The 25651-nt window shown below is 41.0% G+C and overlaps 1 protein-coding gene across 2 annotated transcripts in view; it reads left to right on the forward strand.

The window, feature by feature from the left end:
* The window catches only part of kiaa1549lb (KIAA1549-like b), a 66544-nt gene that overhangs the window by 25933 nt on the left and 14960 nt on the right, over window positions 1–25651 (forward strand). For both annotated transcript variants that reach the window (XM_054770605.1, XM_054770606.1), the window contains 11 exons: window positions 2405–2764; window positions 5124–5570; window positions 5658–5773; window positions 11623–11842; window positions 12263–12396; window positions 12538–12706; window positions 17032–17091; window positions 18989–19140; window positions 19648–19819; window positions 23532–23695; window positions 24398–24433. In XM_054770605.1, the coding sequence (XP_054626580.1) occupies window positions 2405–2764; window positions 5124–5570; window positions 5658–5773; window positions 11623–11842; window positions 12263–12396; window positions 12538–12706; window positions 17032–17091; window positions 18989–19140; window positions 19648–19819; window positions 23532–23695; window positions 24398–24433 (2030 nt within the window). The remainder of the gene's footprint in view (window positions 1–2404; window positions 2765–5123; window positions 5571–5657; window positions 5774–11622; window positions 11843–12262; window positions 12397–12537; window positions 12707–17031; window positions 17092–18988; window positions 19141–19647; window positions 19820–23531; window positions 23696–24397; window positions 24434–25651) is intronic.

Consider the following 25651-nt stretch of genomic DNA (forward strand, 5'->3'; position numbering starts at 1 on the left):
CACATCCCCACTCAAACAGTGCGGTCATCGCCCTCATGCTATTTTGTGGTCTTTTGTCATTATATACTGTAAAGGCATCAAGTCTGGACAATGGGACAAAAACGAGCTCCAAACTAACTGCACTGCTTTTTGTTTTACAGACGAGTTTTGATTCTCGTGGAAATCCAGGATAAAGTGCGTCCCTTGTTGGCTCAATACGGGTGTTGGCATCCCTGGGTGATACAGCAGACATGTAGGGTTTTTGTGATCAGCCTTGAAAGGCTTTTATCGGCATATGCCAAACACTTTTCTTACGGAAATCGCCTGATACTGATTGGTGGCCGTTCGATCTGAGCATCCCTAGTAGTTGATGTCGTAGTCAATGTTTTTGGAGGCGGGGTTTAAGACCGCATGGCCCTGCTTAATGACATATTTGTTTATAAATTGATCAAGAGTCACATATGTTTAGATTAAAAAAAAAAAAATCCCACTAAAAAGTATAAACATTGCATTCTTCTGTTCCAGGGTCAAACTGTTACTTTGCTTTGATGTTTTCTGATGTGAGCGTTCATGACAATTTCTGATGATCATACTGACGTCTTTCATGATGTCCCAGATGAGTTTTCCAGAAAAATATTAAAATTCCAAATTGTGCAACACTAAATTGGGGCTGTTGCAATTTGAGGTAGAGTTGTAAATTATAGTGTGATACACATTATTTGTCAAACTGAATATAACACAAAATTTTGGCCCTAGAAAAAGTCTGAAAAAGATGGTTCATTTGTTATTTACATTCCAGAGATGTATTCCCAAGCGCATCAGAGCTTTTCTTCCTGTCACTCACACATACCAGTGATCTGGAGAGACGCAGCCGTGACACAGAGACCCGCTGTAAAAAAAAAGTGTCTCTAAGGTTATCAGCAAGTTAGTAAACAACATAGAACGCATGATCAATGAACTACCATCAAGCAGCAAAATGATATCCTTTTCTAATTTAAATCTACAAGTTGTTATTTCACGGATATTGAAAACATGTCTGTTTAGTTTTGGTTTTGTCTCATATTCGGGGTCATCTTATAGTGAAGTCCTCCAGTCCTTGTTCCTTGGACTTCTTCAGACTGCACTTATTTATCCTTTCTTGTCAGGTCCATGTTCTCTTTTTTATGCTGCTAGCCAACACTTCATTTATCAACTCACCCTCTCTGGCCCATTCTTTAAAAAATTCTCCCATATGCTCCCCTCTGTCCGAGCAGGTGGTTAACCGGAGGAAGCCAACACCTCAGCAAGGATTGGCATCCCGATATCTGTTAACTAAGTAGGAGGCGGAAATGTTGAATGTCCCTTTAGTTTTTCTTCCAACCAGATCATTTTTTTGACCTTATGGTGGCATTGAAGCAGGTCACACATGCTTTGCTACCTGCTGGGTTCACACTAATCCATTTGTGTTCACGTATTCTTTACATAATCAGCTTTGAATAACAGATTAAGACTGTATAATAGTGATAATCACATTTGACCGCATTTGTCAGTTCATCAAGGATGGGAAATAAGTGGGATCATCCGGCATGAAGGGGCTGTGGATGTTCCCAAACGAGCAAAGGCATTAGAGCACTTCTCTGGGACAATGGTGACATTTAAAGGTACATTGAGAGCTGGTGAGCTGTAGCTGTAGTGTTCTCCTATTATAGTTGTAATGTAACAATCAAAGGCATTGGATATGCATGAACCAAAATGACTGTGCTTGACAACATGGCAGATACAACTCTTAACATTACAAGTTCCCTTCAGCTCCCATCGAGTGCTGTGAAGGAGGAGTAACTTATGAGTGCTGTCGGGATGCACTTCAACATGATGAGGAAATGGATGAAACTCTGTTGCAGATTGGCTGGGAATAAAAGCAGAGAATGGGACCAGGAATAGAATAAAGACACGGCTCCACACTGGCCCATCTCCTGCAGCTTCATGATGATTACCGTGACATGAATCACAATTTTAGCATTTGACCAAACCCAAGCAGGTCTTACCAATGATGAATCTGTATAGGGCTGCACGACGGCTTCATGGTTAGCATGTTGGCTGCACAGTCAGGAGATTGGTGGTCGGAATCCCCATTTGCATGTTCTCCTCATGCGTGGGTTTTCTCCAAGTTCTCCAGCTTGATACAAAAATCCCCAAAACATACATGGTAGGTTAACTGGAGACTCTAAATTGTCCATAGGTGTGAATGTGTATGTGTGTGTGCGTTAGAAGGCCTACCCCGCCTCTCACCCAAAGCCAGCAGGGATAGGCTCCAGCTTAGTCTCGACCCTAATGAGAACAAGTGGTATAGAAAATGGATGGATGGATGGATGGATGGATGGATGGATGGATGGAGTAACCTGTATAGGGAACCTTAACCTTATGTCTTCTCTTTGCCCACTGACAGAAAAGAACACCTATGATGCCTCTGGCTCCTCCTTAAGCGACCTGGCAGTCCCACCTGCTCCAGCTCATCCACTGGTTGACCAATCACTGGCACAGGGGGTGCCTTTAACGGTCTTCCGTTCAGATGGTGGCTCAGTATCAGAAGGGGAAGGTCTATCGGGCCAGGCTGCCTTTTCGTCTGTCTTAACCGTCATGGCGGGGACTGTCAAACACCCAGAGAGCCTTGATCACAGTCACACCTCCACACCTCTCTCCAGTGACAACACCACCCAATGGCCTTCACACAGTTCCAGCCGAGGCTCGGTGACGGCGTCTTCATCATTCTCTGTGGGGGTCAATAGGCCCCAACTGGGGAGCTCATGTAAGTTTTTTTCATCATTGTCTCTATCTACTTTTTCGTTATTGTATTTGTTGTCTCTATCATCCTTTCTGACTATCAAACTTTTGCTCTAAAGGCCTCTTAGTTCCTCAGAAAGAATCAGTAGAGCAGTGGATGTCCGAGCACCAGCTCTCATTTAGACAACACAAATCACAACTGTCTCCCTGCCATCATCATCACAAGCAGTAAAAAGAGCAATAAAACGAAAGCACTCCTAATTGATTCATCATTGGATAATGCCCAAGTACGGTTTGCAACAAGCTGTGAGGCAGCAGTAATCTTGAAATGAAGGCACAAGTAAATGTGTTGAATTGTAGGAAACATCTACACAAAATCCAACATCTTAAAGACTATTTAGTATTTATTTTTAACATCAAGAGGACACGAGGAGTTTGGCTGCTAACCAAAATAAGTATTGAATGTTTCCTCGACCACATTAAACATCACTATGTGTAGGAAACCTCAGCTGCCTCTGGTGTCCTTAAAGGACATCCAGCCCTGGAGATTTACTGGTGGCCGGGGGTCACGGTTGACCCTGCCATCATTTTAAATGACACACTAGGAGAGACGATAGGGTCGCTGCCCAAATGTATGTCATCTCAAGCTTACCTGCGTCACAAAGCTGAGGCTCGGGTCCACTAAGGCTTTAGATGAATCAAATCAATCTTCACATTAATTCCATTCAAGAAGCATCTACAATGTAGTGCCGTGATAGCAGAACATAGCGTGGATCCATAGATTCTAACAGACGGCAAAACCCCACAATCCACGACGGAGATGATGTGGTTGTCCGAATCAATAAATTCAACTACTTTTTCAGTCATCTGCTTTGCCTTTACGTTCTCTAGTCAAAGCGAGTTGTTCTGGCGGAGAATTGCAAGACTTGTAAGAGCTACAACAGGATCGGGCTGCCATAGTGATGGATGGACAGCAGTGTATCTACACAGTTAGAGTACCGAAGTGTAACTCTGCATTAACACCCTTAACAAGGGGACTGGAAAGAGTAACAGTTTAGTTTGCAAACTGTTGTACCCCAACAGACCCAAGCTGAACTGAATCGGAAGGCTTGGTGGAAACAAGACTTACAGTACCGTAAATTATGGTGTATAAGCTGCTACTTTTTTCTTAAAATTTGGACCCTGCGGCTTATACAGCGGTGCGGCAAATTTATGGCTAAATTGTAATCTCGTGACATCTCCTTCATTTCAGAACTGCTACTAATTGTTTAAATACTGTGCCGCTCACAAGCCAGTGAGGAAACGGTAGCTCACAAACAGTCTGACTGACGGTGTCCTCTTACAAAGAACACTAAACTCATCACACAGCAACTTAACACTCAAAAGGTATACCTGAAAAATATACACACATGTACCAATAATGAAAAAAAAACATTAAAAATGAAAAAAAAAAAGATTTTAAAGTTTCCCATAATGCATTGCATCTGAGCAAGGCATTCATTGGGGCGCTGCAATGACATCAGCCACTCTCTGGGCTACGGGCTTTTCTGACTCCCTCTGGTGGACAGAGGCAGCATTGCAGCACAATCCATCCATTTTCTATGCTGCTTGTCTTCCAATTAAATGCTTTGCTCAAATGAAATGCATTATGGGACAACTTTAAAATGTTTTTTTTCATTTAAACTTGTATTTGTACATATTTATTAGTTATACCATTTGAGTGTTAAGTTGTTGTGTGATGACTTTAGTGTTCTATGTAGATGACACCTTGAGTCAGACTGTTATATTGAGTAATGACCTCCTGCAATTTTCAATGGGTTGACAAGATTTTTGTGAGTTTTTTCATAGCCCCATGCCATTTTATGACGTGGACACGTACGGCTTATATATGTGCAAATGTGTTTTTTCCTCTCAATTTAGTGGGTGCTGCTTATACACCAGAATTTACAGTAAGTGGTCGTTTATGAGCCAATCTCAAAAAAGCAGCACTTGCACTAGCAGTGGCAACTCCAGTCACCGATGGGCAGCATACTGTGTGCAGTGAGATATTAGGATCTATTTTCAGCTTTGGCACAAAAAGTAATGGCAGCACACATAAAGTAGAGCACTACCCAACCTGAGCCTTTTTTTTTTTAAGAAATGCCTTTGAGTCACAAGAGATAGGTTCTGGCTTTTATTGGCCAAGCACTAATCTAAATACACAGAAGCAGATGGAACACCCAAATTTAGAGAATGGACGACTGTGCACGTGCACATGTTGAAATTTGCTGCCACTGTGAACAGTTCACTTTGAGTGAGGAAAGAAGAATCTAAATTGAGGACACATCATATGCCACATGCCTGGTCCCTCACAGGAAGTGACAGTAATGTTTGTCTTCTTACAGCAGCTGGAACAATTAAGTTAACACCTGTGACATCCAGAGGGTCTGCGCCAGCTCTCCCCAAAGAGGCCAGACTCACCCCTTCTCAATCCGCAATGATTCCTCCTCCTGGACCCACTGAGAGTACATCTCAGGCATCACCAATGACTGCTCAACAGGACACCACAACAGCCTCTCTGAAGCTCACCACCACCAGCACCATGACTTCAAGCACCACAACAAGAAAACCCCACAGTTCAACGCCTTCGCAGTTGACAACCGTGACCACCAGGAAAACAGCCACCACCACAACCGTCAGGGCTCCAATTAGCAGGCGCTTATTCCCACCACCCGTTCTTAGGACAAGCGCTCCGAGAGCAACCACGACTGTCTTTGTCTCTCCTTTCACCACCACCACTGAAGCTCCACCTCAGCAGTGCAACATCACTGAGAGAATGTGGGTGAGAACAGGTAAATATGAGCCATGGTGATTTTTTTTAATGCTACACTCTCTGTTCTATGTTGAACCCTGTCATTTTTTTGCTCTGTATCTTATAGTTGTGTCCATCTATGTGAGAAGGAACAGGTTGGACAGCATCCAGAGGCAGAATCTACGCAGGGGACTCAGTCAAGGCCTGCGGAAAGCTTTGAATGATAGTTCCGCCCAAGCACAGGTTAAATAATTATTATGCTGCTTTATTTAACCATTGCAAGGAGTCACATGAAGGGCAATTTCTTCCGTATGAACTTGGGTACACTCACACGTCTAATCACATCCAACACCAAACATGCATAAAATATGTTGCTTTAACAGACATATGAAAAAAAAATGTAGGTTGTTGGTTCTAAGGTGGGCGTCAGCGGCTGAGGAGGTAGAGCAGGTCGTCCAGAAACCGGAGGGTTGGAACCGCAGTGGTCGGAGAGGCCAAATTGGCAGCAATGTTTCTGTCAGTATGCTTCAGGGCAGCTGTGGCTACAAATGTGGATTACCAGCAGTGTGTGACTGTGGAGTGAATAATTGTTTCTCAGTGTAAAGCGCTTTGGGTGTCTAGAAAGGCGCTACAGAAATCCAGCCCCAAAGTTTGGCCACATGCAGTAAGTTGGATTGAGTTTAAATTTCTCGCACAGCTCAATACGATCTACAAAACAGCCACTGTAACTTTAAGGTGTTAAGTCGAATCACCACAAAATTTGGTACACATCTTTAGGGGACTGACAAGCACATGTCTGTAAAATTTGGTTTAAAAAGATGGCCGCCATCCAGCAAAATGTGACGTGCGGTGAGGTTTATGTATGTTAATGTTAATGCTCATTAAGAGGATAACAACAAAAAGAAGAGAATAACTCACTTTGGTTAAAAAAATATTTTCAAACACTTCTTTGTGCCATTTTTTTTTCATTAACTGAAAAACATTTGTGTTCCTACCTTTTATCTGTATCTGAAGTACATGCAGTCTTTCCTTCTCCAGGAAAACTTCTGATACTTTGTTGCAAAAGTCTTATCACCTCCTGGTGAGCTTGGTTATATAATCCTCCATCTTGACAGTCAAATTCATTCATTCATTCAGTAGAGCATAAAAATATCTTCCATTTTACTTGCTGGTAAACAGGTGCTACTGTAAAAATAACGAACACATTCTTGCAATGAACTGCTTGTGAGCTTTCCTCCCTAATACTTTTATAAGGAGTTGTCAACAGTTTCTAATGTTTCCCTTGACACAAATTTGGAGGTGTCTTAAGTTGAAGTCAGCATCAAGGACCCTCATGTAGGCTATGTGACAAGAGCTGAGGACTAATATAGAAATGAGGTTGAGTGATTGTGTCCCAGAAGGCAGTGGGAGGGGGGGTGATGTCACATAAATGAGGTGCAGTCGAAAATGAGGACTGCAGATACATCCATCCATCAGATTTCATGTCTTCTCATTGACAATGGATACATGTTTATTGTTGTGGTTGTTTGCAGCGCTGCATCATACTGACTGTTGTGTCTTAGAGTTCTAGACAAAGAGTTCTACAAACAACAACTACAATAATAAACATATTGTTAAACTAATAAATAAAGTCTTATGTGAGTCCTCATAATGTATAGATATTTACAGTATATCAGTCCTGCCGATATGTGAAGGTCAGAGCTCTCCAGTGTCTTGTCGCGGAGCGCTTTCTTGCTTCGCTGCACTCCCGTCACCCACTTCATCACGGGGCTCCTTGGGCTCCTTTTAGGAACACTACTCTCTCATCCAATGGGAAGGGAACTGCTCGGCAAGGGCAATTGCCTGTGTGTCTTAATTAAAGCGTATACTGTAAATGGCTGCAAAGAGAGCAAATGCAGATGTGATGACGACGATGACAGTAAAACAGTTTTAAGCTATTAAAAGTATTTTCAACCAGATGTGTAGATATTGTATTGTACTGTATATCTCTGCACAAGATATTTTTAGCAACTGGAAACGTTTCCAAAGTGAGTCCTGGGGGATCTCTACAGCAGAGGAGGGCAAACCTTTTGGTCAAAGAGACACTTTTGTTTTGTTTTTAAAGTAGCAGGCCATTAACCATGGTTAATACACTGAACACTTTGGTTTTTGCTCCCATTTTTCATGAGCTATGTACGCAAAAGGCCGAGCTCTTTCACATATTGTTCACAAATTTGTCTAAATTGGTGTAAGTGAGCATTCATAATACCACCACCTCACATACATGGCCTATCAAGATGCTGATGAGACAGCATGATTGGTTGACCACAGTAAAAGGCCACTGCGGGGTGTTCCGGGGGTCTGAAAAAGTCAGTATCTAGTGTGACTTCAGCTTCGTCCTGGCGTGCCTCTGCTGTAGCGTCTTTTTCCGCTGAAGCCCTTGGTGCAGGTGTCTTTTTCCGAGAACATTGAGAACATAGTTATGCGTAGTTGTTGGCGCTCTTTTTTCTTTTGGGACAGAATATTCTTATAAACAGACATGCCCCCTTCGATTATATTTGACAACTGTAATGAACAAAACATCAGAGGGTCGCATTTTTGTGCAGCTCGCTGAAGTTAATTATTCTCACCATGGTTGCCCAGCGATCAAGCTTCGTCAGTCAGCGGTTGTGACTGGGCATCAATCAGGGCATTCATGTCATCAGGAGTCATATCATTAAAGCATTAAAGCCATATTCTCGACATTGTGAGTTTTGTCGGGGAGAAACAAACATACAGCACTGAAGAGCCACACTGCTAGCGGTCGAACAATTATGTAAATTAGGCAGTCCCTGAGCCAATCGGGACGCAGAACACAGTGCGTGTTCTCCCTTAGGAATCAGGACGCAGAACACAATGCGCATTCATACACTGTAAAAAAAAACATGCTACACTGTAAAGAAACGTAGAGTGAACCACGTTGTAGAGACTTTATACGCCGATCCTGTGTTCACCGGCACTCAATTGATGGCATTTTGAATGCACAGAGATACCGTGATGAGATCCCGAGGCTCATTGTTGTACCATTCATCCACAACCGTCACCTCATGTTGCAGCATGATGAGTGGCCATTTATTGTGAGCAACGCTAGCCACACCTTTGCAATAATCGTGCTATCTAACAAATGTGTGTTTATATTTATGCGAGTATAATAACGCTCAAGAAAACTCTTGATGAACACACAATAACTGTTAATTACTTGATGCTGAACTGTGAGGTAGTGCATGACAATCTTTAGATTTGAAGCTTTTGGACTAGTAGCGGAATGGTCCCTTTGTGCAGTCAGTGCAGGTTCGATTCCTGGCCAGTGCCTTGACAACCAGTGCCTGGAGCTGTCCAGTGCTGGTCCCAGGCGTGGATAAATGGGAAGGTTGCGTCATGAAGGGCATCAAAACAACACAAAACAATCGTGTGAGAGACACGCTGTGGGCAACCCTGAAAGGAAAAGCCAAAATATGACTACATTTTAGCCAAAGATTTTGGTAGAATTGTGTATTGTACAACATCAGGGGGCATTGTTCAACTTTAGAGGTTCCACTGTCATCATCTTTTCTTTTTTGTGCTCTTTCGGGTCGAATGAGCGGGTGTGTCAGTGATCTCTGGCTCGTACAAATCGCTGTCTCTTAATAGCACCTTCACTGTGTGACGCTACAGACAGAGTGAAGTGACGACAAAGGGCTCTTTCAGAGACTTTGAGGCCAGGCTGCATATAGGGAGAGGCAGAGTGAAGACTCCTTGTTGTTTTGGTCCTGTTGGTTTTCACTTGAGGTTCACATAACATAATGTGAATTTATTTAATTTCACCAATTGTCACAGTTCGCAAAATATGCCACAGTCATAAACATCATGCGGATTTGGAAATTCCGTGACACCAAGCAGTTTCTCTAAATATCTCAGTAGGAGTCATCCATCTGTAACAATCACTGCCTTGCATGGCATATGCATTATTTATCATACCTTATAGCTGCAGTTATGTATTGATTTTGTCACTTTTATGCTAGTAGCTCCTGCTCTTTTGTAGGTGGTTTTATGTGAAGTGCATTTATGGCTGGTTAAAAGGATACTTTGTTGCAAACCCTTGACTCATTTTGTGTGTAATTGATGTTTTATGCTGTCAATTTGATTCATTACCTAGAAAAGACAGTGTTCCAGGTAGCTTACGGTTATGGGAGTTTTGCACACATGTAGGTTGATTGCTATTGCTATTGATTGCAATAGTTTACACTATTGCTCAGGAGCTGTTAGCGACTATTATTGATCACATGTTGCATGTCTTCCGAGCAATACTACAGTGACAGACACCGGGACACCAAAAAGTCTCTCGGACCGTCAGAAGTCAATGTTGTAGATGGAAGAAGCTCAGGGTTTAAGCAGAGATTGGTCAGTTTATGTCAGGGGTGCGGTCCGGGGGCCATCTGCGGCTTGTGACTCATTTATTATGAGGCACGTTGTAGAGATAAAATGACACAGTAAAAAAAACACAAATGTGAAAAATAAAGCAGAAAGTCACAATGTAAAGAAAAAAGCTGAAATGTTGACACAAATACTGACTAACTAAAAGCTTTGACTTTAAATATATATAAAGTTTTTTTTTTTTAGCCTTTTTATAAAATAAAATACATATGTAAAAATATAAGTGGGCCCCCACATCCTTTCATTTTTCTGTGTTTGGACAAAAAAGTTTGGACACTCCTAGTTTTTGTCAATGGTCAATTAGATTTTATAAGAATTTAGGAGAAAGTGAGAAGTGAATTAATGCAAAGAAGGATTCTTCTTTATAAATGGAATGTTTGTAGTAATGGCATAGAAAACCTGTTTACAATCTTCTAAATGCGGTTGTAACATTATTATAGCACTCCAGACATGAAATGACACCTTTACGCTCATATTACCCAATATAGTAAATACAACCAGAGAAAATAAGCCATTTAAGACATAAATAAAACTCATGCTTGTGTGTGTTGCAGTAAATGTGTTCCGTACGTGTGGACAGGAAGTGATGTCAGGGGTTCAGAGTTGAGTTTTAGTTGGATTACTGCCACAACAGTTGCCCATGTTTTTATTATTATTATTATTGTGTTATTATTACAGTGCCTGCTGTGAGGTCATTTAAACCTGCAATAAAAGCCTTTTGTTCTGGCGATCAAGTTTGGTGCTTGTCTCACCGAACAATTACCGACACTTAGTGACCAATGTAAAATACTGTGTTCACAATTTGAATGTGTCTTTTTAATTCCTTGCATTTGTATTTTAGTTCATTAAGACCAGGGGTGTCCAAACGTTTCCCAGTGAGGGCTGCATACGGTAAAATCAAAGAACACAGTGGCCACTTTGTAAACCAACCCACATAGATATGTTTCAATATTTTAACTTCAATAACAATTTTGTTTTGTCCTCATCGTATTTCAACTTTCTGCTTGTAGAACTATTTTTTCTGTTAATATTCTGACTTTGCTGCAATATTTCGTAAAATTACTGCTCTTTCTTACACTTCTGTTCTTGTTAGTTTTCTGGTTTAATTGTATTTTTAAAATGTGTCGAGGGCCAATAAAAACATAGCTGCGGCCCGCAAATGGCCCCCGGGCCGGACTTTGGACACCCCTGATTTAGACATTTTTATGCTTGAAAATGCTCAATTTAGGCAAAAAAGGCATATAATTTGTTTAAATATATACTTTTTTTACTAATAGGATGTATTCAACCACGAAACAGCATGATTTATCAATTAACACTGAAAAACCGTGATAGAATGAAGCCGCAAAATTCACACCGTGATGTGGCGAGGGACGACGGAGATATTTTACTTTTAAACTGAGCATCTGCAGGCAACATCAGCTACAAGATCCAAGTCATGTGCATACATGTCGGCATTCCACGAACATGCTGTGCTGAAAACATTTTGTCATGAAAGATATTGCCAACATTTCTGAGCAGTTAGGGTATAAAGACATAATATTGAATATCTTTGACCGCTTGGTAGCATTACAATGCAATGTGAAAATGCAGTGTGGAATTTATTCACGGTTTTGTTGTATTTTCAGTTGTAATTTTTCCATATTTTTTATTTTTTTTAGGTAGAGACTGTATTTGGTTCCCCCAACATGACGGTGGCTTATCACGTGACTGGAAAAGAAATGGTTTACATCCCCTCTGTTGTGCTTTCGGGCTTGGATGCTTACGGTCGAGATAAGCTGATTGCAGACTTGCGACAGTACCTTCCCATGGTTACAGCGCTGCCCAGTCCCGTTGGAGTGTGGAGAACAAGCCCGGCTCTTGGTTTCCAGCTGAAAACAGGTCAGGAAGGAAATAAGGAGAAAAATAAATCTTGAGATTTGCTTAAGACTGTTTTCACTATGCATCTCTGGCTTACTGTATGTGCATTGGTCGGTGGAGAAGAGAGAAAATATTTAAGATAATAATAATAATAATAAAGAATGTATTTTTTTCTATTCAGTGTATTTTACTGTTTACTTATACAAGGCTTTTTATAATAATAAGTATGCTGTATTGCTGAAGTCAGGTTTTATTAGATCAGTTGCTAGATAGCAACAAAAATATCCTGTTTCCTGTATCCTTCCTTCTTTTTTCGCCATCCAAAACCACTAATAATTTGATATGACTTAGGCGGAAACTACACTGCACACAGACTCAGAATATAAGCAGTAATCACAAATCAAATGTACACTTGAGCCTTTTTTGTGTTTCTCGTCCTAGTTCTGCAGTTTGTGGGAGTTGCCGATGATCCGCGATCCTGTCAGTTTTCCCAAATGATGGAACAGAGGCTGGAGAAGGTTTTTTCAGAAGCACAGGCCAAAGTGCTCAATGATAACAGCAAACTGTCTGTACAAGTGAGGAAACTAACTCAAGAAAGATATCCATTGAATTCAACCAAGCTGGGATTCCATATTTATTCCATTCAAATATATGTTTTAATGCGTTTTCTGTTGACCTTCAGTGTATTTTCTTCTTCTATTTTATCCTGAGCCCAGATGCTGAGTGTCTCCCAAGCTGCAGGCTCTCCTGCTGTGTCATTGGTTTACAGTGTGAAGAATGGGACTGTCTTTCTTAATGGCACCACTGCGTCAAACCTCCTTGGTCAGCTGTCCGCTGAACTGGTGGGCTACTTCCTCTTCTACCCGCCTCTTATCGTTGCTGAGCGTAAGTCACAATTTGGCCCCTGAAATACATCCGCTTGTCAAATGTAATTCAACAGTGTGAGACCTACAACAACATGTCATTCCAAGCATGCTGGCTATTTGTTTTTCGGTTGTACTGTAGATACACTGATTTATCACATCAGTGCACATCCTACACAACCTTTTTGCGACCTTGCTAGTTATGGTTGCTAAAACACAAATTAACAGCTGTACAATGTTTCATCTCTGCCTCATATGCAAGCCAAGTGCACAGTCTATGCTTTAGTTAATACTTAAAAAAAGAAAAAAGTAAGGATGACAAACAGTCAGCAGGAGCCTAAACAGGATTCCCATAGAGACCTGGTGTGCAGCCTGTTCTCATCCAGAATGCATATGTGCTTTGAGCCAAACACAAGATTCATAGGCCTAATTAGAAGCCACGTTACTTTAAATGTATGAACCCAAAAGGAAAATACAGTTAGTTCCATGATAGAAAATCGTCAATGTGCAGTCCACAACCATCTCATTCCTTTTGTCGACATTGTCGGCTTTGCACCAGTCAGCTTAGCTTTACTTCAGTGTGATGGTGCTTGTAATGGATTATTATGGGGAACTTGTGCTGCATTCCTGAAAACCTTGAAGTAAAAAAAGGAAATGAAATGTGCAACTCCAGTACTTGTGAACAGGACCAACCCTGGCCAAATTGGGGCCCTAAGCAGAATTTTATGTGGACGTTTAGTTTGATATTTCATATTTAGTTAGTATTTAGTTCGATGTTGTTGATGTGGAGTAATACGAATTACGAATTACCAAATTAACAGGTAAAAAAAATAATAAATCAAACCTGCATCCTCTGCATTTATTAGGTGTAGGTGATTTCTGACATTTTATTCTCGTATTCTCCCGTGTGCTGTCAATCACGATGGCAAAGAGTGCAGTGTCAGGTTACTCGTCTGTTTTTTTTCTCTCATGCCTCAGGCTGACTTGGTGCTCTAGGCCTCACGGCGCTGACAACTTTTGTGCATTTGCCTCGTGGGACCATACGCACAGCGTGTGTTCTGCGTGTTGGGAGGGGAGACCCTGCTTGTGAAGTTGGGGCAATGCACCCTGTTTTCACTGAGAATCTATCGTCTTATGCCACACAACAAAGGTGGCACCTATGGCGATGCACTAAACAATTGTATTTATCTACATTTATTTCCTATACAGTAATCCCTCGTTTATTGCGGTTAATTGGTTCCGGACCTGACCGTAATAAGTGAATTTCCGCAAAGTACGACTCCTTATTTATAAGTGGAATATGTTCGTACTTACAGCATAAAAAAACATTTACAACCTTCTAAATATGTTTTTTAACATTATTAGAGCCCTCTAGACCAGTGGTCACCAACTCGTCTGTTTCAAATTCGGTATGAAGGTATTTGTGCCAAAAATATGAAATTTGCTGATAAACAACAGCGGTGTCAGCCGTGTTTTATGTTACATGGTGACACCTCCCAAGCTCAACACGGCATTTCCCATATATTTTCATTTCATTTTTAATCATTGTCTAAGTAGGTTTAGAGGAGGCTTTTGAGTGGGACACGTTGTATTCAATGCATTCTGGGATTTTATAATCCCTTTGGCAGATGCTCCCAGCATCACTGTGACACTATTGACATATAGCCAGTTTGTTTACATCAACCATCAAGATGATAATGAGCATTAAATTAAGCTCTCATTAAAATGACATTAGGGACTAAAGTCGTTTCTGAGTAAAGAAAACTAGAAGGCTGAAAAGCTTAAGAACAGAGAGTAAAAATTAAACACGATGAAACCAGACTGCAAAATGAGGGAATGTTTGTTTTCACTTTGTCCTTCAGTGACGCCACAGGTGTTCATAGGTGTGTAGGTGTGACTCCCTCCTCACCTCCAAGTCAATTTGTGCTGGAAAATAATTAACAGCGGGGGGATACCTCTGCCCTGCAGTGCCTGTTCATAACACCACTGACTTTCTAATGCTTTATGTGGGCTGGACGGCTCCCACTCTGCTCCTCACTTTCTCCCAAGTGGAACACAAGAGCTAGGTTCTAGCTATACGTATTTTGAGTCCAAATAATCAATCTTCCACCACAGCATTTATGAGAGAGTTTTCTAACTTGCTTGTTACATTTGGGAGTTATGGAGAGAAATGTTGCTGGCTTAAAATTGAGACCTCCGAGCTCTTGTTTGTAGTATCCCATTGAAATAGATTGACACAGAACCAATTAGTAATAAAAACTGCATACGTTGCATCACCAAATCGGATTAAAAAATCGTTAAACATTCGCTGACGTTGCTGTGATCTACAGATAACCTTTCTCTGATGTGCATGCAAGCACATTTGCAGCTTTATGAGCAGCAATGATACTGTTACCTTTGCTGAACACCATTTTTGCATTTAGTTATGCACAGTAGATAATCCTTGCGTACTATGCAAAACAAATACTTACTGTAACTAGTAAGTCCCCATTACATTTTGTTGCAGATTCAGCTAAAGGTGCAAATCTAGCCAATCATTTTAAATAGATTTTTGTTGTTAATTTGGGCCAACTGGTGCAGTGATCTACCAGATCCAGTGAATGGAGACGCAGTGGAAAAAAAAAGGGTTGTCCTATAATACCGACTGACTAATACCGACCGATATTATCAGCTGATACAGTCGTCCCTTGCCACTTCCAGCTTTGGATTTTGCAGCTTCCCTCTATCATGGTTTTATCATTTAATAAATCATGCTTTTTCATGGTTGAATACAGCCTATTGTTAGTTCATATGACTGCAGTCTGGAATTATTTAAATTAAATCCCTAAATTTGGCCTTTGGATTGTACATATGTTTAAGTGAGGGTCATGATAAGATGTCCACCATAGTTGTGCAAGCTCAATACTACGGGAGAAAATTTTATTAGCATGCAGTTTCGTCCACCATCCATCCATTTTTTATACTGCCTGTCCTCACTAGGGTCACGGGGATGGGCTGCAGCCTATCCCAGCTGACTTAGGGCGAGACAAGGGGTACACCCTGGACTGGTCACCAGCCAATCGCAGAGCACATATAGACAACCATTCACACCCACATTCACACCTCTGGACAATTTAGAGTCACCAATTAATATTCTATTTTTGGAATTCCACACACCCGAAGGGAGAACATGCAAACTCCACACAGGGATGCCCAAATGGAGATACAAACCCAAATCTTCCAGATCTAATGACTGTGTGGCCAACATGCTAACCTTTAATGGTTAAACAAAATGTTTAAAGGAAATGTAGCACTTTTAATATTGCATATTGAGGTATTTGCCTTATTTTGAACAAACAGTGTTTATTTGTGAAATGCATCCAGTGACATCACGGTGAAAGAATTCATTCATTACACAAGATGGAGCCTGATATTAGTTTGAGGGAAGATCGACTTTACTGATTGCTATTCTCTTTAAAATTGTTCTCATATTATGTTTGTGTTTGTGTAAATGTCTTCTTCTATATCTTTGATGTGAATAGTTATAGACATGAATCATTTTCCAAGTTAAAAAATGGTATACCTGAATGATTTGCAAACATTCTGGCAAAAAGGGTCTTTTTGCGGTAACTTGCATCATTCAAAGATACGGTCAAGCTGCTTCCTTCGGTGCCATCTTGGCTCAAAATGTGTGTTACATCAAACTGATTTCCTAGAGCTCTACATTCCTGTTTACAGTGCTGCATCCCCAGCCACCATTCCTGTGGCGTCCCTGCCATCATGCCTGAGCATACGTATGAGTCTGCTTTCACAGACCAGTGATGCAGCAGTCCCACAAACACTGCAGCAGCCTCCAGCACAGCAGCTTAATCAGGCAGGAAATAGATGTAAAAAGGAACACAGCGGCGTGGACCAGAGCTCAGGCAGCTGAACGCTTTCCTTGCTGCTGTGTTTGCCTGACATGCAGGCAGCTCAGATTTACACGGCACAAATTCACATACAGTATTTTACGCATTACAACCAGATTACAATGATTTAATTCTCAACTAGCATAGAACGTGGATTGCAGGGATGACTGATACAATCTGGATTAAGTCACATAATTTTGTTCTTCTGCATAATCGTTGTTGTATTTGATTTTGCTTTTTCCTTCAAGCAATAAAAGAATGACTGAGTTGATTTCTTTACACAGAGTTTGAAATGTTGTAGTCCATTATGAGTAAATAGAGAATGGAGAGAATGGAGAATGGTTTAAAAAAACCATTGGAATGAGAATGGTTTAAAAAAATCAGTAATGCAGATGAAAAAACTGAACTTGATACTTTGGTTTAAGTGGAAGAAGTTAAATAATATTTTTGTTCTTTTCAGCGTTGGAATATCACAACCTGAACACCTCTATTGCCACAAGAGACTTTTGGGTTATCACAGGTAAAAATATTCACCAGTTATTATATTCTATTGTTCTTTACTTTACCTTGAATTTTATGTACTGGAATATTTATACCGAAACCACTCTTGCTTCAGTATGTGCACATACTGTGTAACAGAGGTGTCCAAAGCGCGGCCTGGGACCATTTGCGGCCCGCGGCTTGGTTTTGATTGGTCTGCGGCACAAAAAATTAACACAAACAAATCTGAAAGTGAAGACAAAAAGCTAATAACTAGTAACACAAAGCTTTGTCTTGAAATACAATCAAAATGTTACAGAAAAGTTGCAAGAATTTACATGTTGCACTGCTGGATCTTAAGCAGGTTCTAAGTAGACATGGGAGTGAAACAAGAAAGTGTTTTGAATAAGCAATGTATTGCAAACAAGAGTTAAAGTGAAATAAGCTGTTTATCAGCTGATCAAAAGTTTCAGACCACAACGTGTAAAAGCCAAAATCTTGGCAAAAATGTGGATTCAATGAAATTTTTTGTCAGGTATTTACACTGTCATGATCTCTTTATGGCAAAAGCAAAAACATTTTCTCTCTTTGAACGCGGGAGGATTGTTGAGCTGCTCAACAATCATTCACGGTGTCCCCCAAGGTTCAGTCCTCAGTCCCCTACTTTTTGTGAAGTTTCTATCGTTTCTCGAGTCAAGAGCATGGAGTCATCCTCGACAGCACACTCTCTTTCAAATCCCAAATTAATAACTTTTCACACACATCCTTCTTCCACCTTCGCAACATCTCCAGACTCAGACCCGCTCTCTCCCAACACTCAACAGAAATTCTCTTTAATGCTTTGGTCACCTTGATTACGCCTTGATTACTGTAATGTCCTTCCTACTGGTCTTCCACAGAAACTCACCCATCAACCAGCTTATTCAAAACTGTGCCGCCAGAATTATTACCGACACCAAATACTCTGACCACATCACACCCGTTCTCTCTAACTTCCATTGGCTTCCTGTCCGACAACACATTCAGTATAAACTCCTCCACATAACCTTCAAAGCACTCCATAACCTGGCACTGCCATACTTGCATGACCTGATCTCCCCCCACATCCCGTCCCGTTCATCATCCGCTGCCCTGCTCGCCACTCCTCGTTCTAACATGACTACTTTCGGTGCTCGGGCATTCAGCTACTCAGCACCCAGACTTTGGAACACTCTTCCACTACACATCTGTCTACTGGACTGTGTCGATATTTTTAAATCACAAGTTAAAACTCACCTGTTCAAAACTACTTACTCCTCTTGACTCCAGACCCTTTTGTGTTGAGTGTCTGGCTGTTCCTCCTTCATTTTTATATTTTATTGGGATTTTTTTATTTTATTAAAAACGTAAATTGTTGCAACTTTTCAATTGGTCTTAAAATTTTGATCAGGAGTGTATAAAATGTTTTGTAGCCTTTTTATAAAATAAATAAATACGTAAGTGGCCCCTTTTATCTTTTGATCTTTCAGTAAGCAGCCCTTGGTGGAAAACGTTTGGACACCCTAAGACAATTATAGCAGAACTGTTAATACAAAAAAAGCATGCATTATTGTCCATTGCTAATGGACATTTTAGATGACTGAGACTGCTTGGCTTGTGAGGCCAAGTCTGTTCAAGGTCTTTTCCATGATAAAAGCATTTAGTGACACTCAACAAGACGTACAGTCAGAAATATGGCCTTTTGACCCTGAATAAATTGGAACAACGTTAATCTCCATGGGGCAATTATTGATCAGGAAGGTAGTGTGCTCAGAGTGACTTTTATGGTCTTCAGCCTAGGTGGAACTTGAAATAAAAACCATGCAAATGCGCATAATTTGCATACAAACACACATGTATCTTGTTGTACCTTCAAACAACCCCCTGGGGCTCTCTGTTGCGTCTTCCCCCCTTCACAGTAATCCAGGATGTGGATAACGACAGCCTGGAGGGACTGTACCAAAGCTTTGCCAGTCTGATGGAGCAGCGACTTGCAGAGTTGTTTGTGTTGGCAGGCCAGCAAGGCACTCGATTCAGACGAGCTACCGCAGTCGGCAGCTACACTGTCCAGGTATGAAGGAGACAGAGTTGTCCAGCAGGAAGCCTGTGTGGTTAATGCAGACATTGAGGGAAGCAATCTCATCAATCAATGACGTGTGGTGAGCAGTGATGTAAGGCATTAATAATAAAATATTGGTAATATTACACCCGTTACATTGTGAAGACACGTCTACTTTTTGTGATCTATAAAAAACATCCACCCAGGATTTTCAAATCTCAGTCAGCACATAAGCTACTGTACTACTCCTCATACTGTGGCTTGGGTTTCTGGTTTAGTTCTAGCTTCATACACTGTCATTGGCTGGCTTGTCAGTGACTGTTGTTGGATCACTGGACTAAATACGTATTTCTTGGTGGGAACGGGGCTTAAGGGTGTACTTCACCCTAAAAGACAGCTAGGATAAGCTCCAGCTTCTACAGTAAATCTGTTATTTTATAGTATATTATTATATGTTTACAATTGATTTCCAGATGATTTTAAGACTTAAAGCAGACAACTTCTGTTTTTCCTGGTCAGATGGTGAGTATGAAAAGGGTGTCAGGATTGAAGAACCCAGCAGAGATGACGTACTACGTGCAGCACAATGGGATTCCTTTAGCGGGCACGTCTGCTGCCAAGGTCCTCAACACGGTGGATTCTCAGACCATGGCGCTCACCCTGGGCTACTTTGTTCAGCTGCAAGCAGAACGTAAGCACCGGCATGCTTTTATGTTTGACACGTAGACGTTGACAGAGTGACAAACCCCGTACACATGGCAGGTTTAGAAAGAAGAGCTGCTAGAAGCTTTGCGCTCTCTAATCTCTCTCCAATGCTCCCGGCAGGACTTGAGTTTGCTCGGGCTGCAGAGCTGCTTTCAGCTTGGTGAAGAGTGCAAGAGAGAGACAGTCGAGGGAGTTAAGAGCTTGCAGCATCCTCTCACTCATACAGTACATTGTTGCCACAATAGACTCTACATGAACTTGTGCCAAATGTGGAGGCTTTTAGCCACATACTCACCAAGCACATAATTATAGGCAGTCTTGTCCTTTGTATCATATTTTATAGAAGATTATAGAATATATAGAATTTTAAAGAAGAGAGTAGGGAAAGAAACCCAAAAGCCCACAGAAGCAAAAAGGAGAGGAGTGGTAGTCCCTTATGTAGCGGGGGTCTCCGAAAAACTCCAGAGGATCTTATGGCAACACAAAATTCCTACCTATTTCAAACCAGTAAATACCCTGAGACAAAAATTAGTGCATCCTAAAGACAAGGCTCCAAACCAGAAACAGAGCAATGTGGTCTATTCCATCCACTGTAAAGATGAGGAATGCAAAGAGCACTACATTGGGGAAACTAAGCAAATGCTCCAAAAAAGGCTTTATCAACATCGCAGGGACAATGCTAGTGGTCCTCAATCAGCAGTACATCTACACCTGAAAGCTACCAATCACTCTTTTCAGGACAGCGAGGTTAAGATTTTGGCCAAAGAAAACAGATGGTTTGAAAGAGGAGTTAAGGAAGCTATTTTTGTCAAACAACAGAACCCATCATTGAATCGGAATGGTGGTTTGAGGTTTAATTTGGACCCTGTGTTCAGCAGGTTACTGAGACCAAAACCCACAGCTCTTAGTCTTGCAAATGAGGTGAAGGCAGGGCCGAGCCAGAACAATAGATGCTAACTAGCCAGTATCAGAGTCGTTCATACCCAATTCAGGGAGCGACACTTCCCTTTTATCGTAGGTGTGAATAACAGGATAGGATTATACCACTGCTCCGCCCAGGCTTAGTGTAACGAACCAATAGGAGGAGGGTGTTGGCACACCAATTCCGCCCACTCTTACTGTATTTAAGGCCTAAGCTACCAGCACTTATTAGTTTGCTGACGAAGCTCTTCGGATGAGGAGCGAAACGTCCGACACCTTCTACACAGAAGTACAGATGACGTCTCAAGAAGCCTTTTCCTCCATATTTTATAGACTTTAATATTGTTCAGTTTATGTTTTACTGAACAATACTGAACAATATTAGAATTACTTCCTAGAATGTGCTGAGTTACAATGCAAAAACCTAAAATTGAATGTGAATGTAGTAGAAAAACTCACTTAGATGGGCTATATTACGGTAAACTACAGTATTTGTTTGATTGATTGATTTGATTTTTGTTACCGCATTTCAACAGTCTTGAACTATAATCAGATTTTAATAACAAGGGAACCCTTGTTCTAGTCAATGCAGCAGCATACACTCCTGATCCAAATTTTAAGGCCAGTTGAAAAATTGCAAGAATTTACATTCACATAAGCAATTTATTACAAACAACCATTAAACTGAAATAGGCTGTTCATCAGCTGGCCAAATGACCATTGCTAAACCCTGAAACCTCCTTAAAATAGTTGAAATGCTATTTTCAAAAAAGGACTCACCGCAAAAATTGGTTTGGGCATGCCTGATGCCTGTGTTTCCTGGATTCTAGTGGGAATGTTGCCCCAGGTGGTGAAGATGACTTCACAGAGGGCAACCACTGTCTGGAACTGATGTCCGTTTTTGTGAACTTCCCTTGCCATCCATCCCCAAATGTTCTCAATTAGATTTTGATCAGGGGAACACGCAAAAGAGTGGCGTTATTCCTCTGGAAGAAGCCCTTTGTCAGATGGGCATTTTGAACTGCAGTTTTGTCCTGTTGAAGAATCACAGTCATTACCACACAGACGAGGGCCTTCAGTCATGAGGGATGCACCATGCAACATCTCCACACAGCCATCTGCCTTTGACACCCCTGCACAACCTGCAGCTCCATTGTTCCACTGAAGGAAAATGCACCCCAGATCATGACGGTACCCCCTCCACTGTGTCGTATGGAAAACATCTCCTTGTCATGCCAGTAACAGCGGAAGCCATCAGGACCGTCAAGGTTACATTTTTTCTCATGAAAGAATACAACTTTCTTCCACCTTTCAGTGTCTCATGTTTGGTGCTGTTGTGCAAATTCCAAACGGGCAACTTTGTGGCGTTGAAGGAGACAAGACCTTTGAAGATGTTTTTGTTCTTAAAACCCTTCTCTCATAGATGCCGCCTGATGGTTATTGGACTGCTTCGACTCCACACCAGTAACAACCTTCATTTGAGCCGAAGATCGTCACGTGTCTCGACAGACAGCCAATCGGATCCTCCAGCTCAGCCCGGTGACATTTTTTTTTAGGTCTACAACTTGATTTTTTTGTTCCATGACCCTCAGGATCTTTTAAGAAGTTTACAATGACTGTCTTGCTGTGTCCAACCTCAGCAGCAATGGCGCACTGTGAGAGGCCTTGCTTATACAGCTCAACACTCCAACCGTGTTCAAAGAGAGAACACTTTTTTGCCTTTGCCATCAAGAGATAATAACAGCGTGAAAATGGCATTGAATTCACATTTGTGCCAAGATTTAGGCTTTTAAAGGTTGCGATCTTAAAGGAATAGTTTGTATTTTTTGACATGAAGTTGTATGACATCCAAATCAGCAGTGTAGTCCTGCAACAGCGTATCCCTGCGTACTGTCGCACGTAAACAAAATGGCCACGGCGCTCTGTCGTGGGAGATTACCGTGCATTACCGTGAGTGTGTTCATCACATACACATCAATGCACAGGCAACAGTGTGCAGGAATACGGCGGGAGACAAATATAACGCTGAGCTTTTTGTGAGGTCAGATTTTCGAGAGAAGGCATTTTTGAGATGCATGTGTATTAGTCTTTTGAACGCATATTGTTTTGAGAAGCCAAACTCTTTACTTAAATGTCCCCAGCAACGAAGCGGAACTATGTTGTTCATCACCGAACTCCGACCAGAACTGGACTTAGGAGACTTAGAAGTCGCTGTTGCTGGACTACACTGCTGATGGGGATGTCATAAAACTTCACGTCAAAAAATCCGAACTATCCCTTTAAACTTTTGATCAGCTGATGAACAGCCTATTTCACTTTAATGGCTGTTTGCAATAAATTGCTTACTCAAAAAAATGTTTGTCTCAGTCCCATTTCTTCTTTTTGCATTTTGAAACTCTATTTAGAACCTCCTTAAGATCCAACAGTGCAAAATGTAAATTCTAGCAATTTTTCAACTGGTCTTAAAATCCTGGTCATGAGTGTAACTGCTAAAGCTTTATTTCCTGGTCATGTCACATTTGCACAGCCACTTGTTGCTAGGTAGAATTCAGAGCGCTCAATCATTACTGACCCATCGGCCCATACTAATTACAAAAAGTAGCCTACTGATGTACTGCTCTGTAATAAATAAAATAAATATAATGAATAATAAAATAAATAAATAAAGTCATACAGCAAGCCCCCTGCTTACGTGGTCACTAAAGGGATTTTAAATTAAAAACATGACGGGTGGAATGAAATGAAATTAAGTGATGATAATGTTTTGTATTCCTCAGCCGTGGTCAAGAACCCTCCCAATAACCTTTGGATCATAGCCGCAGTGTTGGCGCCCATCGCCGTGGTGACGCTCATTATCCTCATCATCACAGCCGTGCTGTGCAGAAAGAACAAGAAGGACTTTAAAGCGGATGCCATCGGCAACCTTAATCCACGAGCTAAGGTCTCTATATAGGATATAGATTCTACAAGTATATACTGCATATAAACCCTTCTTTGTCATTCTATCCATGCCACCTCAACCATCCTGTAGAGCATAATTACGTTCCATCTCATTTCATTTGAAATAGTTCTTTGACCACTGGCTTTTAACCTATGACCATTCATACATTGCACATTGGAGTGGACACTTACTTGGAACACACATTTGCGGGATGTTGCACTGTAAAGTAAAAAAAAAACAAAACAAAAACCCTAATAAAGAGTGCCGTTTTTCTGGTTTGCAGAAACATTAAGACCTGTGTTTTGGAACATCTCAAACCAGGACGAGGTTTTCCCTTTGGCCTTTGTGTATTTTTTTGTGATCCCACCACAGATGGGTACAAGTAAAGGCACGTAGGAAAAGCGTGATGATAACCACAGAACCTGAACAGCAATTTACTGTGACTGTGACTTTGGCATCTCAGTACAATTTGAGCCAAAAATGTATTAAAAAACATTACATAAAAAAACACATACTCAAATTATTTTCACTGATAAGTAAACATGGGCTCTTACAGACTCTTTCCATTCATCCCGTGATCAATCTATTTGATCTTGCATTTATTTTTTCATGATTAACATAGCTACTACTTGTCACTCGGCAATGTTGTGACATAAGTATACATTTCAATAGGTCTGTTAAAACGCTTTATTTCACTTTCAGATGGCATATCGGCGAGATGTGAACTACTACCACCAGGTAAATCATTTTCTTTCATGACACAGTACCAAGTCAGGGGATTAGATAGCGACTACCACACTGCAGTAAATTCATGCATGCTGATGAAAGCTAACGATACAGCAGCCCTCTGGAGTCATAAACCGTTTTACAATGAGAATCTCTTGGATGAAAGGCAATTGGCTTCAAGCATCCTCCAGATGTTACGCGACACACGCAGCCGGCTTTTGCAGACAGTGTTTATGAAGCACGAGTGTGTGAACTTGCGGCAGGGTGTCTGTATATCCACATCAAACTCATCTCAGCACCTCCTGTGTCCTGGGTTATTATTGCTGAGTCGGGGCTCTCTTCATCCGACTGGATCAGCGCAGATGAATGAAAACAAAAAGTGACGCCCTCAGCACATTCCGCTGCTTTATTGATACCAATAAAAGTGCCACACTACACTGTAATCCACGGTTTTTACAGCACAAAATCGATCCCTCTGTGACCTTTAGCATGTAAAAACACTCACACGGTGATTTCACCGGGAATAAAAATGGTGATTGGTTCATTTAGCAAATATTCTTCATATTACGGTCAGTGCAAGTCATTTAACGTCAGTGTAAAAAATGAACAAACATAGTGAGTTTGACGGTATTGCTCAGTGGAGTGTCACATTGATTTTGCAACACTGGCCAGATGCATTGAAGCTAAGGCAATTTATGACACACGGTAGGAGTGCACCTACACTATTTCACTCCGTTTTCCTTCATGTGCTGCCTTTCTCTACACACATTAAATCATTTCTCCTCCCTCCCTGCATCCCCTACTGTATTTTAATGTTTAAATCCATAGCTATATTTTTATGAAAATGTGCCAATCTCCTTTTATCACCACCCTCTGTGAGTGTTTCTTCAACAAGAATTTGGAAGAAGATGAAAAGGGGCTTTAGTTAAATCAATTTATCTTCTCCAGTTGAAGGCACAGCAGCAACTCGTTTTTTTTTCCTTCCCGTAAAGTCTCTGGACACGTCTGAAAAAATAATCACTTTCGGATATTTTTAGATTACTGTCTTCAGGAAATTCTTCTTGCTGTTTTTGAATTTGACAATATATAAATCTAAAATCAATAATTTATACTTTTAAATTAGCACTTTTTGATATCTTATCTTTACTGTATTTAATATTTTTAACAAAAAGTAATTTAGAAAAATATATCTAATTAAAAATTCTCATTACTGTAATAGTACAACATTAT

The sequence above is a fragment of the Dunckerocampus dactyliophorus genome, chromosome 3 (genome assembly GCF_027744805.1).
Source record: "Dunckerocampus dactyliophorus isolate RoL2022-P2 chromosome 3, RoL_Ddac_1.1, whole genome shotgun sequence".
Classification (NCBI taxonomy): Eukaryota; Metazoa; Chordata; class Actinopteri; order Syngnathiformes; family Syngnathidae; genus Dunckerocampus; species Dunckerocampus dactyliophorus.